Genomic DNA, 16,280 nt, shown 5'->3' with positions numbered 1-16,280 from the left:
TCTGATGTATTTTCCCCTCACTATAAGTCTGATGTATTTTCCCCTCACTTTAAGTCTGATGTATTTTCCCCTCACTTTAAGTCTGATGTATTTTCCCCTCACTATAAGTCTGATGTATTTTCCCCTCACTTTAAGTCTGTATTTTCCCCTCACTATAAGTCTGATGTATTTTCCCCTCACTATAAGTCTGATGTATTTTCCCCTCACTTTAAGTCTGATGTATTTTCCCCTCACTTTAAGTCTGATGTATTTTCCCCTCACTTTTAAGAAAGAGTTACTTTTGAGGTTAAGATTACATATTTAAGGTAATTTTGAGAATTGGTTATTTTGCAAAATTTGATTTTTGTTTTGCCATACATTTTATTTACATGTCTTACAGGGTGCATCCATATTATCAAGTGGAAATTGTTTTGATTTTGGAAAAAAAAACATTGTAGTTTGTGGTGAATTCGGAGTTTGCTTAAAACTTAGTATACTGACAAAGTGGGTCAAGTCAGACATGATTACGCACAATTCTTTTGATTCCCTAGTTAGCTTCAAGTGTATTGGAATCGGTCTGCTATGTACTGAAGAGTAAGATTGGAGTTTTTAACTAGAATGTTCAATCTTTATTTCTCTCTGTTGCAGAACTCCGAGGAAGCCATTGGAAGTGGGAAATCCTGTTCTCAGGTACCTTCTAGTTTATTCAAGATGTACCATGCCATTTGCTTCATCAGTTGAAATAATCTGTGGCAGTCAAGTTTTGCGTGTAAAGCCAGTAATCTCTTAATGACATCACTAACCCAGACACATCATTAACAAGATTTCCAAAACAAAAGCTTGATGTTGAAACTGGCAAAAGAATCTAATTCCATCTCACTTTGAATTATTTTCAAAATCATTGTGGTTATTCTCTATATTTAGAGCAATTAATGCACCTAACCTCTTCTACTTCTGTGATCATTTTTAGCACACCATTTCAGAGGATAAAAAACACAAATACTGTAGCTCAAGTTTCCTCAGGCCCCAACACCAGACTGTAGATATTTTCACAGATGTCTGGTGTGGAACCAAAAAATAACCTATATGAAACAGGGAATTTTCTTACTCTTTTGATGTTTCTGAGATTTAAGTGCAGACAAAATAAATCAGACGTGACATAGATCTTCCTTATATATGTTGATTAATCAGACATCAGTTATCACCTTCCAATAACATTTGTGTGGGGAATGAATTGGTCCCCATTTGTCCACGTGTCTGTACGACTGCAATTTCTGATACATAACTCTAAAATTGTCAAGGACAATTTCACAAAACCTGGTACATTGCCCTAGTGATCTAGTGGGGCCTTTTGGTATGGAGTGCTTTGTAGTGTTAGGTCATCTCAGACAATGTCCGTCGTTGTGTGTCATCCGTAGTGGACCTGTTAACGATTTACGTTTTTGAGTTCTTCTCAAAAACCCCACAACCAATTTCATTGAAATTTTGTAGAAACCTTCCATGCCCAAAGGTCAACCAAAAGTAAGAATTATATGGTCCTCACCCCCCAGGGACCAAAGGGGTAGGGGCAACAAGGGGTCAATTGACTAATTTTCAAAAAAATCTTCTCAGGACCCAAATAAGGTAGAATCAAATACTCTTCATAGAAGGATGGGTCCTATGGTGCTTTACCAAATCTGTGAACTTCATTACCCTAGGATCTCACGTTTACCCCATGGGAGGGGGGTATATTGTTTATATAGGGAAATCACATGTTTGAGCATCCTTTGTTGATGGTTAGAATTATTGGTATGGGATGGAAGTTTGATGGTAGGCACATATTGACCCCCAGTGGCAGATTGGTGAGACTAAAATGAATCAAATTGACTGAAATTTCAAAAATCTTCTCAATGCTCAGATATGGTAGATACAAATACTCCTAATAGATGAAATCGTCTTACAATCTCTACTAAAATTGTGAATTTCATGACCCTGGGAATAAAATTGTTTATATAGAGGAAAAAAGAGTTTTGAACATTATTTGTTGAATTGCCATTTGAAATGATCAAACTTGATTAGAGTTATCGGTAGTGGATGGCAGTAAGATGGTATGCACATATTGGCCCCAAGTCCCAGGGACTGATGGATGGCGTTAAAATGGGTCAAATTGACTCGAATAGACTCGGGGAATTGAACCTCAACCATATAGGTGAAACACAAGCGTTTTTCCTCTGTGTCACCCAACCAATCAAAAATTTCCATTTGTATTAAAGTCATTAGCTCACCGGTTACGAGTAACCGAGAGCTAATGCTGTCACCCCGGCGTCGGCGTCCCACTCCAAAACTTTAAAGTTTTTGGAGTAAGTTTTTGGAAAGCTTGTAAGTCCAAAAGTATACACCTCATGCCCTTCTAATTTGGTTTATACATTCATTAGAAGTGTAGAAGTGATGTTATGGCAAAATCATGCAATAAAAAATTGTGATTTTTTCGCATTTAACCATTTTGTGGACTTAACTTTTTTGGCACCAAAACCCACTTTAAAGTTTTTGGGGTCAGTTTTTGGAAAGCTTGTAAGTCCAAAAGTATACACCTCATGCCCTTCTAATTTGGTTTATACATTCATTAGAGGTCTAGGAGTGATGTTATGGCAAAATCATGCAGAAAAAAATTGTGATTTTTCGCATTTAACCATTTTGTTGACTTAACTTTTTGGCACTAAAACTCACTTTAAAGTTTTGGGGGTAAGTCCAAAAGTATACACCTATCACTCTTCTAATTTGGTTTATACATTCATTAGAGATCCAGGAGTGATGTTATGGCAAAATCATGCAAAACAAATTTGTGATTTTTTTTCCGGCATTTTACCATTTATAGTGGACTTATTTTTTTGACACAAAAACCCACTTTTAAAGATTTTAGGGGTTAGTTTTGGAAAGCTTGTAAGTCCACACCCTTCTTATTTCGATTATACATCCATTAGAGGTCTAGGAGCGATATTATGTGACATACAATTTCAAAATGACATGCTTATACATACATAAAAAATGAATGCATAGTGTGATTGCTGCCACCGGTGAGCTTTCGCAATCATTGATTGCACTTGTTTTGTTCAACACTTTAACCCCATAGAAATGTTATCAACACTACAAGATATCTGTGTTACAGCGCCCGTAAACCAGACAAATATGTGGACCCCCTTCAACATATGCGCCAGACGGAAGACTGTACACAGAAGCTGATGTGCTGTATGGATCAGATCCAGTGTGGCACAGAGGAGTACTCGTTTGAGGAGCTTCGCGCTGCACGGTGGAGGGCCTGTCGAAAACAGGAGGTCGAAAAGAAGAGATGGGAAGAGCAGCAGAAGCAAATGACAGGTAGATCAGTTAAAAGTTACAAATAACAGGTAGATCAGGTAAAGTTGTACAGGTAGATCAGTTAAAGTTTACAAATAACAGGTAGATCAGTTAAAGTTTACAGGTAGATCAGTTAAAGTTTACAGGTACATCAGTTAAAGTTGTACAGGTAGATCAGTTAAAGTTAACAAATAACAGGTAGATCAGTTAAAGTTAACAAATAACAGGTAGATCAGTTAAAGTTTACATATAACAGGTAGATCAGTTAAAGTTTACATGATAAACAGGTAGATCAGTTAAGTTACAGTTTAACAGGAGATAGTAAGTTCAAATAAAGGTAGATCAGTTAAAGTTTACAAATAACAGGTAGATCAGTTAAAGTTGTACAGGTAGATCAGTTAAAGTTGTACAGGTAGATCAGTTAAAGTTTACAGGTAGATCAGTTAAAGTTTACAGATAACAGGTAGATCAGTTAAAGTTAGTACAGTAGTCAGAACAGTTATAGTAAAGTTACATAACAGGTAGATCAGTTAAAGTTTACTACAGGTAGATCAGTTAAAGTTACAGATAACAGGTAGATCAGTTAAAGTTGTACAGGTAGATAGTAAGTACAGGTAGATCAGTTAAAGTTGTACAGGTAGATCAGTTAAAGTTGTACAGGTAGATCAGTTAAAGTTTACAGATAACAGGTAGATCAGTTAAAGTTGTACAGGTAGATCAGTTAAAATTTACAGGTAGATCAGTTAAAGTTTACAGGTAGATCAGTTAAAGTTTACAGATAACAGGTAGATCAGTTAAAGTTTACAGATAACAGGTAGATCAGTTAAAGTTTACAGGTAGATCAGTTAAAGTTTACAAATAACAGGTAGATCAGTTAAAGTTTACAGATAACAGGTAGATCAGTTAAAGTTTACAAATAACGGGTAGATCAGTTAAAGTTGTACAGGTAGATCAGTTAAAGTTTACAAATAACAGGTAGATCAGTTAAAGTTGTACAGGTAGATCAGTTAAAGTTTACAAATAACAGGTAGATCAGTTAAAGTTTACAGGTAGATCAGTTAAAGTTGTACAGGTAGATCAGGTAAAGTTGTACAGGTAGATCAGTTAAAGTTGTACAGGTAGATCAGTTTAAAGTTTACAAATAACAGGTAGATCAGTTAAAGTTTACAAATAACAGGTAGATCAGTTAAAGTTTACAAAAAACAGGTAGATCAGTTAAAGTTGTGATTAGCTGTTTCAGTTCTTCAAGTTCTTTCCAGATTCTGTACCCAATATGTACTTATCAGGTCTGCCTCAAGATGTTTTAGCAACAGGCGGAATGCCATATATTTTTGTTGTGTTGTATCTAAATAGAAAAAAACGTAGGTTGGTGTATCTTTAATATTTTTGATAATCATTTTTAACTCCCCATGAGGAAGTCTACTGAGTTACTGCTATACCCCAGTGTCGACATCTGTGGATATTTATTTTTTTTATAAAACAGTGTTGTGTCAATACTGAGGATACAGCTGTGGTATTTGACACACGTGTTCCTTGTAACAAGACCTTTCCATTGGTACATTTGTGGACCTGCTGATCTTTACCATGACCTTTAACCTGCTTTTAGAAAAATCAACCTTGGCAACAGTATAGTAACATATGAGATTGGGCTGTTATATTTGATATGTGTGATCCTTATCACAAGAACTTTCCGTTGGTACCACATTCACTGACCTGCTGAACCTGATCATGACCTCTGACCTACTTTTAAAAAACTGATTCTTAATTTCAACCCACTTGGGAGGCTATATTGTTTTCATAACTTAAGACTTGTAATCTCTATGCAGTGTCATTCACTGCGAAACATTGGATAACACTAGAGTGCAAGTTGCCTATTGTTTACACTAGCAACCTTTTCAGGAAATCTTACTAGTACTATTAGTGTGATAGAAGATAGGTAAGCTGCAGAAATTGACTGAGAGGAACCGAAATATTTGTTTTGGAAATCATGATCATCTATTTATATAACATTTTATTGGGTAACTGTGTGATCTGGGCCCAGTTGTTTAAAAGGTGATTAGCTTAATCACTTGATTAATGAAAATCTCATTTCTCCTTTATTTCAAAACCTGAGTGAGTTTATTCCTTAAAATAGACAGGTAGGAAGAGACTGTTGAGGGTTATAGTTTCATAAAATTTTGTCAAGTTAGTTTTTCTAGAAATGATTTTATCAGGATTTTAAAAGTGTTTTTTTTTAAACTGTGATTAGCCTGATTACCTGTTGAACAACAAGGTCGTGTTGTTTACATCTAATCAGCATTTAATATCAAATGTAACATCATCATACTGTGTACACACTTGTGTCCACAAAGGGGAAGAGGCAGTACAGAAATGTGTTGACTAGAGGATAAAGTTAGGACATGTTTTGTTTACTTTAGTTCACAAAGGTACAAAATAAATTAAGGAACTTCATATGAAATGTTATTCTACAGAATAAAGTGGTTCTGAGAGTCGTTGATTTCTTACTGTTCACAAAGAAACATTCTTTTTCTACAGAATACAGAGAAGAAATGCAGAGAAGTCGTGATGCTTTGAAGGAAGAGGCACAAAGAATCAAACAGGAGCAGATTGCCCTACGCCAAGAACATGAGGCCATGGTTCTACAATGTCGCCAGCAGATGCAGATACAACAAGCACAGTTTAATACTGAGAGGTATTGCCACTAGCCTCTTTCCTTGCTAGTCTATGTGTCGATTGACAGCCTTTATGTGATATGTCAATCAATTGTTTAATATCTTAAGTATTGCTTCAAATTCTAACATGTTTTGAACAGAAAATTTTACTTAAAGTGATTCTAGTGAAAAGGTCTTAGTGTTAAGTAATTATAAGAACTGCAGATATTTCAGAAGTATTTCAATGAGCAAGGTTTGTAAAAGATTTTTTGATAAATGAAATTGACCTGGTTCATCCAAGGTCAAAATGGCAACTTGACAGATTTATCTCTGAACTGATTGAGTACAGTATTTTACATTGTTTAACAGACAAACACAACTTCAACGACAACAAGCGATGTTGGAACACGATATACAGAAAAGGATGTCCGTTCAGCTCAATATCAGCAACTCGACAGATAATCTGGTATCCAGGGGTTTATCATTGAATGACCACCAGGGGATGGTACCCACATCCTTTGACCACTCTGGACCGGCAGCCAGAGGAATGTCAAGTTCATCAATGGACTCTCAGGAGCTTGCTTCCAGGGGATTATCTAGTCACTCATTTGACAAACCTCAGTCTGTGTCAAGGAAGAGGTGAGAGTCACTTTCACCTGTTTAATTTTTAATTGTTTAAGAGATATTCAGCATGTTAAAAAAAAAGAATATATTGATAAGATTTAGGCATGAAAATAGTGAACAGAATAGTACAATATTGTTTTAAAATAATAGAGTGTGTTAAATTTAAGGCTGTCACGGGTACAAAATTTTCTCCCCTGGGTACTCGATCTTTGTAACTGGACCTTTACCCAGATTTAATGCCTATAGATTACCAAAGACTGAGCAGACAAGCGGTCCCTGTGTAGCTGACGGTAATCAAAAAACTAAACATGGTAGAGATGTTATTGATAGTAAAGTAAATTAATTCACTTTGTTCTTTTTATACAAATTGATCAACCTGAAAAAAGTTCTTAATGTTTAACGATGGCGTTCTTTTTATACAAATTGATCAACCTGAAAAAAGTTCTTAATATTTAACGATGGCATGTTATGTACTATGATGTTATATCCAGATATGCTATACTGATAGTGAGTCCCGCTTCGATCCAAGAAGCCATGCTGTTTGGTGAATAATTTGTTATGCACGTGAAGGAAAATACTGACAAACCTACTTTTTGGTGGCCATTCGATGTGCCTCTAGTGTGTGTGTATTTCCGTTCATACATTGTGATATTCCGAGTGTTATAGGAAATGGGGTCAAAATTTATGTTTCTCAGCCATGTTAAGTGCCAACAGTATGTGCAATATTGTAACTGTTGTTACAGCAGATATATGTTGTTTACAGAATACACTAATACCATATACTAAAACATTATTTAACTGCCCAATCGTGTGTCAAGGCTACAGTGTACTTTAAAACATTTAAAACATTGAGGCACATATTTTCAAACCCGGATCGGGTTAAAAACTGACCCATAATGGCTCGCCCGGGTACTTGATACAGGCCTAATTAAATTTCAAGACAAAACTTCTTATTGACAGGTCAATAGATTGTTTTGCCCATGATTGTGAAATTTCATGGCATTCAGATAAAAATGAAAACTGGGCTCTTCCAGTTAAACATAAATTCTGCAATAGGACTCCAGAAATAAATTCTATGCATGAAGAGTGCTGGAGAAACTGTCTTATTATATAGTCCTGCTTTAATTAAATCACTTCTTTCTGTGATACTAGTTTGGCAGACCTGGATTCTTCTCGCTCGCGGGACGGCAATAACTCAGTCGGTTAGAATGCTGGCCACACGTAACCTCAAATGAAGATCCGGGGTGCATGCTTCTATGCTTTCTGCCCATGTAATTTTGTGTTTCTTTGGAAGCTGAGAAACAGGCCGGTCTGTGCTATTGTGGTTGTGTTCTTGGGTAAGACACTTTACTACATGAATTGCTCTGAATGCTGCAGGACTTCTGTATGTTGTTCAGTGAGGTATAGGTGCCAACTACTACAAGGAGACCTCGTCTCAAAATGACTATGGCTGTTCACATGGCGATAAGCCCAGCAAGCAAGCCTCAAACAAACAAATCCTCTCACAGAGTAAATATTTTATAGGGATGGCTATCAGTAATGATAGAACATCCTAGTGACTTGTACAAATCCCTAATGACTTGTGGAAAGGATTTTGTCTGTAGACATACACTTGTCCGAAAAAACTGCTTGCTGAGTTTTCATCCAATTTACAGGAATCTAATTATAATAGACTTATGCATTGTGTAACATGCTTTCTCAGCTGGGGCAGCACATACCCTGGTAAATATGTTTTCAAAAATGGCTTCAGCTAATACTTTTTCAAATAACATATTATTTTGGTTAACAGGGATGCAGGAGCTATGAAACAGCTTGTATTTGAAGACACAAATTCTCTGACTGATAAAACCAAAAACCCAAGTAATCATTCCACATCACCCTGCATGTCAGGGAGAAAACCTGGCAGTAATGAACAGGTGGGTAGTGACATGTTTAATTACTGGTAAAGAGTTTTACAGTAACACTCCAACACTTTAATGTAAGATGTGTAAAACTATGTATAAACACATTTCTGTCAGTCTTATTTTTGTCAGTAATAATGCATTAAAAAATTGGTCTCCCTCAATTCTTAAGCTATAGATAGATGTAATTGGCTGAATCAGTGTGGAGTCTGGTCAATCATGTCAATGACTCTGTTGATGTGGAAAGAGTTGATATGACCAACACAGACACTTAGCCCTTGACATGATTGATCAGGCTACCAGGAAACTGAATATGTTTGTGTGTGTTTGTATATTCTGTGTCGGTGTATGAGGATGTGTGTATGTTCTGTATGTTTGATGATGATGATGATGATGATGATGATGATGAAAGACATGATTTGTGATGGTGAAAATGAGAGTATGAAAAACAAACCGATTGGAATCGATGTATGTGTGTGTGTGTGTGTGTGTGTGTGTGTGTGTGTGAATATTAATGTATTTATGTATTAAAAATGCCTTAAAAATTAAAAATTAAAAAAAAAAATTCTTAAGCTATAAAATGTTTACCAATTTTATATAGAAATCACAAAAATTCCATTTGACTTGAAAAGATTCCTAAAATGCCCTGGATAACCTTGATATTCACCTTGCTATGACTACTGGCTGGATATAAACAGATTCTATCTGGGTTGAGGATTTACTGTCACGAGTAATATATACAATGTGACATAAGGAATGCCTCTTTTTTGTAGAATGTTTCTATGTCGTCCCCTACGGTGAACACACGTGAAGCCATTCAGCTGGTACAGGGATTATTTAATGCATCACTGGACATAGAGAGACATTTAGGCATGTGTGATAACCTGTCACACCTAACAGAAACTACTGCAGGTCAGGGGTCAAAAGGTAAGGATCGATAGGTCAATGGTCAGTAGAACTTGGTCAATAGGTCAGCGGTCATTTTATTAGTCCCCTACTGGTAAAGGTTTCCTCTCCATCTGTCTTGTAAGTATGAACGTAACACCAAAGTTTGTCAGAACTCTAGCGGCTTCATTCCTTAGGGATTTTGATCAAACTTCACACAATGATAAGGGACTATATCTAGGACAAGTTTGAGTTTCAAGTTTTTTGGGTCAAGTTCAAGGTCACTGTTACTATTTTTAGTGGGGACTGGGAGGGGACATGTAAAACAATACACAGTATGGTTGTTCTTGTTGTAAGATGAAGATATTAAGTAAAATCCTGTTGTATGTGTTGTTTTTCCACCATGACAGTTCTTTTTAATTTCTTTAAGACAAGGCACAACTTAAGAAATAAATACAACTGTAGATAAATTTCACTGTATTTATGAACACAAACGTTACGTGACGTTTTACAAGTTACAGTGATGGATATACTATGTTTGGTTATATTTAGATACAGCTGCCCAGCCCGCCTCCTCCAAGACCAGTGGTGGCCTGACATTTACAATTTACGATGAGTCACAGGAGACAGAAGACTGTGGAAAATGAATTAATTAACGGTGAGAGACAGCTAGGATTGGGGCGCTGCCAGATTGATGATGTGTTATTATACCTGATATTTAAATGCGATTGTGAAGTTTTCCTTTGATAATAACTTTTATAACGGGTGAACAAAAAATATAATATATCCATTGAAAACATTAAATTAAAAAAAAAAGTTTTATTTCAGACGTTTTTATTCTGAGCTGATCTGCCACCTAGAATGTTAAGCTTATTAAATTATGTGACGTGTTCTATATTTATTCCTTAGCAGAGTTCCCATGTCTTTCCAGTGTTCACGTAAACCAAATGTATTTCAGTTCTTGCATCTGAATTTATATATAATTTCATAAATTGGCCAACAGAACTTAGTGTGACACATCATAATTGGTGATTTGGGTCCAACTTGGTGAACAATGAAAAGGGTCCCAGATCAATAATTCGTCAACCCTAACCCATGCCACCCAGAAAAAAAACAAAAACATACTATTGACTAGAGTAATATCGTTGATGAAGAGAGCATTTTGTTACAGTGATAGGTTGAAGACACCATTGTAATATACTGCGACGGACTAGTTCTTCTACAGATACTCAAACTTGTAAATCATATGACCAGTTATTATACAAAGCCAATATGAAATTAATTTATCCTTTTATTGATCAATTTGTATTTATTTCAGGAGCTTGACACTTGCTTCCGAAGCCACACTTCTGAAGTTCTTGTTGAATATGATGTCATCATTCCTGCCCATGATGCTGACTGGCTATGATCTAGAGCTAGATTGACATTCAGGGGAACCGACACAGCTATCAAGAGTGAACTCTAAACATGAAAATGTCTTTCAGCTGCTAGAGTTTTCATTCTAGAGAGGCAGAAGATATCGCATGTCAGAAAAAAATACTTGTTTTTGAGATCTTGGAATCAAGTCTTCACTGTGACATAAATAAGTAAATTCATCACATACATGGTTATGAACAACAAGGCTGTAGTAACAATGCTGGAAGGAAATCAGGGATATCAACTATGATATCAACTGACACTGCCAAATCACTCCTTTTCAGCCACCATCAGAGATTGAGTTGGACTTGTTGGATGAGTGAGTGGTCTGGAGCTCATGTTTGGTTCTGTACACATTAGTGTTTACTGTACATTAGTAATCACAGCTACTGAGGCATCCAGTGGTCGACAGGTTAAAGTCCTGAAAAAATCAGTGTGAAATTTGTAGGATTTGACAGCATTTAACAGGCTGAGTCCAAGGAAAATTTAATTAAAAATGATAGTGCAATATAAGGGGATTTTTAGTCTCTCATAAGATGATTGGCTATTCAAATCGTGCTTCCTCCGTTGTCTGTCGTTCCATGTCAGTTCTGAAAGGATTTTTCTTTAATTTCAAATGTAGGTTCCCTTTGGTGCCTAGATTTTTGCCCATTTAATTTTGAATATTGATAAAAAAGAAAATGGCCGACAGGGGGTCATGCTTCGATTTTGTAAGTTGAATTTTGTTAGATATTGAGATTGATCGGAATCCGACATGGCTGGCAGACAGCCATTTTGACTTTCAACTTTTGAAGATTGTTATTGCTATTTTTCAAAAAGTACTTAATTAACCATTTGAATTTGTTTGTGGAAGTTTGTTATCCATATGAAGAAAGTCCTACATGGAACTTTTGCAGATTTCGTAATAAGAGGAAAGGTGAGAAGATTAAAGAAAAGATCTGTCTTGTATAGAGCCGATTAAGATCATTTAATGATGGACGCCAAGATCCCTCTGGGATCTTTTATAATTTTGATGATATGTTGATAAGCGTTCTTTTTAAAAAGTTGTAGAAGGCTAGGGTAATAACTGTTTATCTGATGTTCTTGTATAAATAGAAGTAGGAAATGGTTTAGAGATGTACTTTGGTGTAGTGTAAAATAATGAAAAAAGTCACTACTGCCCAGGATTACTTCCCTTTGTTGTAGTTTAAACGTTTAAAACGTTCCAAATTTTAAAACACTGACAGTCAGAGTTAAATATGGTGCTAACATATTAATGCATGTATTGCCTTTCCAAAATCAGAAGCTTTTGAAAGTTTAATTTATTTTGTTAAATGTCAATTAACAAGGTAACAATTGAATAATGCTGAGATATTGATACCCTTGATAAATTTACCTTAATGTTAATAAGTCAATAAGTAAAATTGTCAAATTTCCAGGAATGTCAAGAGCACGCCCCTGTATAACCATTACATAAAAATTATCAAAGAGATGTTTTATTTACCTACCTACCCAACTTATTATCTTGTTAACAATGGAAATGAAAGTAAGGTGCTATTACTCAGCTGTTGTCAGCATCCTCATCAAGAGAAGAATGTTGCGTTAAGCTCAGTTTTTAGACAGTTAATTGATATGTTGCATATAGTATAATCAACATTAAATATAATATGGTTAACAACCTGTGACTTTGTACCTCTATAACAATTTGCTATGCATGTCCTTCGTAGTGCTTTAATGCATTTCCATGGAATAATACACAGTTGGCGTTACTAACTAGCTGTAAAGACATGGAATGGTCAGTATTTTATTTCATGTTTAGCTCACCTGTTACGAGTAACTAAGCTAAAGCAGCTCCCTTGACAGAAGTTTTGGGAAGAACTTTTCTAAAGCTTTCTAGTGAGTCCATAAGTACATACCCAACACCCTTCATAATTGGTTAATGTATACATTAGAGGTCTAGGAGCGATTTACTGCAAAATAATGTGGCAATTTTTTTTTCAAAATGTGTTTTGGACAGGTTGCCATTGTAGCACAAATCAAATACATATAGTCATTACACCAAACAAATAAAATTTGACTTGTAAAATTGATTTTGAATGTGTTACTTATATTTAAGTATAATAGCTATTTTGTACATGATTAAGATGTCTGTTTACTGCCATGTGTTATTATAGAATATAAGGTATTGATGATGATTGATTATAACTGATGCTCTCGTGAGTTCATCCTTAGGTACAACTTATTGCTCTTGTTTGTAGTTTTTCCTTGGTTTTACAAATAAGTAGAAATCATGGGCATTATTTCCAGATAAAATGCAGGCAAATTTTATCACATATAGCATAGCACTTATTAATTGTCACACACCATGCAGCATCCATTTGATATTATACATGTAGTAGTGTATATATTGTGGGTGCATCAATTCATCAATATGATAATTTGTTAACATTGGACAAATTCGCTTGTACTAAATTTTGTTAGGCTTATAGTATGTGGGCTTGTAGTTCACAGAATGTTGATAAGACCTCTATGTATCCAGAGGAATATTAATATAATTATATGCAGTGAATATGTATAATTGTGTAAATATGTTGCTAGTCATACAGTAAAATCTTTATCACCAACTGTCGTTGTTTTTGTCCTACTTCAACTTTGTACTATAGAGCAACATTGGCATTTGAATTAAACATGTCTGTTTCCAATCATCCCATGCAGAGCAAAGTCACGTATCAACCACCAGGAACCAAAAAGAGGCCACTGTTACTATAAATAGAACTCAACTTCACTTTTAATTTAATGGTTATAAAACACTAAACTTCCTTTTATTAGCATATGTACCAGGTAGTCCAAAGTTCCTAGGATGATGAAGGGTTTTTTCATGACTGCTGTAATATCCTGGTGAGCAAGCAGACCTTCAAGGCCTCGTGTATTTGGTTCATCTATGGATTGGGAAATCGTGCAAAGTCCCTGTACTATACTGTGGCGTTTTTAAAAAGTTTTGTAGAGAAGAGGTGAGCTTTTTAAAAAGTTTTTTAGAGAAGAGGTGAGCTGTAAATGCCTTGTATATTTTTCCAAGAACCCGTCATGCTCTTTTCATTGTTGTCTGTCGGTGCCATCCCATACACTTTTCACATTTCACTTCTTCTCTAGTACCACCAGTGGGATTTACCTCGGCTTGCATTGTATGATCCTGGGATGGCCCTGACCAAGTGTTGTTATTTTTCATGTCGGTCCAAAACCCAAGATTGCCACCATGACTGCCATCTTAAAAAATATTTAACTTCTCCAGTTCAACTGGTGCCATTGAGCTAAAAATTGGTGTGGCCGTTAAGGAAAGGAAACAAAGTGTTGTTATGCTATATTTTTTGTCAAAACTTGGACATGGAAACTACAATGGCCATTTTGTAACAGAACAATAGGATTTAGTTGAAACTGGTTGGATTGATTCTGAGGTAATCCTGACTAAATAATTTTTATATTTTTGTTGATTCGAAATCGAAGATGGCTGCCATGACTGCCATATTGAAAAGGATGTTTTAAAATATTGCCCGGTTTCACCTGTGGGATTGAGTTGAAATTTACCAGGAATGATCCTAAGATGGTCCTGATCAAGTATTGGAATTTATCAAACTGGTCCAACTTTTAACATGAATACTACTGCAGCCAGTTTATTACATGATTTCTCAATCACTCATTTTTAAACTTCTTTTAATAGTTCTGTCAATTAGATTGAGATGAAACCTACTTGGAATAATCCCAAGAGATAGTCCTTAAGGACAAGGTGTTGTTATTTTTCGTCTATATTACCTGCTGAAGGGACACTACAAAATGGACGACTTTAAATTCCGATGAGTTGTCGTAGAAATAGATTCTGGGAACTACTGGAAGATCATTGATTGGTTCTGATAGATCATTGATTGGTTCTTAGAACTACTAGAAGATAATAAATTGGTTCTTAAAGCTACTGGAAGATGATTGGTTCTTAGAACTACTGGGAGATCACTGATTGGTTATAAGTACACAAGGGTCTAAAAGGCTGATGGAGGTTATGAGAATGTGTAAACACAGTATACTATTTTCTTTAGCGTTCTTACTCGCTAATGTATGACTTAGAATATATAGGTATATATTTATACCTTTGAGAAAGGAGTAGGAGAACACGACCATGTGTTTCAGAAGAGTAAGCGTCGACTGTTTCATCGATGACACCGCCATACAAATCTAGGTCAAATCTGGGTTACGTCCCATACTCAAAATAAGAACCCGTGGTGACGTCAGATTCACTAGGTATATCAACAAGTATCAACACGTCGGACTTCATATCTCATAAGAAAGTAAAATATTTCGCAATGATATTAGGATGTCCACCATAAACTTCCCCATGGTTTTCATCAATCTCTCGAAACCTCGTGTCGATAATTTTTCCGTCAGTAATCGACATGTCATCGTTCATGGAAATCTTGATAATGTGAACAAGTATCGGATCAACTAATATAAAACACCGTAGGTAGGGGATGCAGGAATGTTGCTATCTAGAAATGGAAAAATCAACAAGTGGGAAATTGAAATTATACCGCTGATCATTCAGCTTGGTTGTTAGCTGTCCCAGTTCGTTATATTGTAAGTAAAGACATCCACGATAGTTCATTTTCGCTCTCTGTACCTTGGAATAGTGAAAAAAATAAAATTAGCTACAGTCAAACCTCGATGATTCGAACTTCGATGATTCGAATTTCTCGCTGTATCGAACTTTTTGCTTGGTCCCGAATTTCCTTACTATATAACGCTACTAACGAACCTATGCATGATTCGAATTTTTATAAATCGAAGTTTTCGATGTATCGAACTTTTTTCATGGCCCGTTAGCTATGATGTCATAGGTAATTGACATCTCATGATTCGAACAAAAGTTTACCTGTACTGACCACTGGACAGGTGTTGGTCGTGACCCCCGCGGCAAGATTTAACACTTCTCCCCTAGATGCCCTGACTGACAATAGGGATAACGATAGTGTGTGTTGTCACTCCCGATCATGGGGTTAATTAATAATCAGACCAAATTGATAGATAAAAGGTGTATTTAGAAGCCATGACATTTAATCACTCCGGTAAAACATTTCGGTAGTCGTCTCTGATAATCTTCGCCGCCATTGAAATCAGCGGTCGGTGAGTAAATTTTACGGAACTATAAAACAAGCGGACCAATTTTAAACAATTAGCGATGTCTTCACTCATAAGTGTCACATTGCAAACTTATACATAAATATCCAAGTAAATCGATTATTTGTCATTCAATCATGCATTCTCCAACCGATCGACATTCCGTATTTTATATGCACATAACGTAACCGCGCGTGTCTTTAGCAGAAAAGCCTAACGACTTACGTAAGTGTGCATTGTACTTCTTTTGCTTTATCTGTTAAACCAGGGACGTATAATAAGACGCGATATAAGTGTTTTGTAACCGATACATAGTTTGTTTAATTAATAAAATGCTTAGGTATAATTAATG

The 16,280-nt window shown here is 35.8% G+C and overlaps 1 protein-coding gene across 1 annotated transcript; it reads left to right on the top strand.

The window, feature by feature from the left end:
• Positions 1–627: 627 nt before the first annotated feature.
• LOC117344511 lies at positions 628–13,393 on the top strand (the record flags this gene model as incomplete). The annotated part of the gene is given in 8 exon segments (XM_033907272.1): positions 628–669; positions 3,125–3,333; positions 5,848–6,004; positions 6,333–6,602; positions 8,377–8,503; positions 9,262–9,415; positions 9,926–10,031; positions 10,692–13,393. Coding segments are annotated over 7 exon segments (1,054 nt in total), but the record flags the coding sequence as incomplete, so codon positions are not given.
• Between the last annotated feature and the right edge of the window lie 2,887 nt (positions 13,394–16,280).

This window comes from Pecten maximus, chromosome 16 (assembly GCF_902652985.1).
Source record: "Pecten maximus chromosome 16, xPecMax1.1, whole genome shotgun sequence".
Lineage (NCBI taxonomy): Eukaryota > Metazoa > Mollusca > Bivalvia > Pectinida > Pectinidae > Pecten > Pecten maximus.
This window is presented reverse-complemented; position numbering and strand designations above follow the sequence as displayed.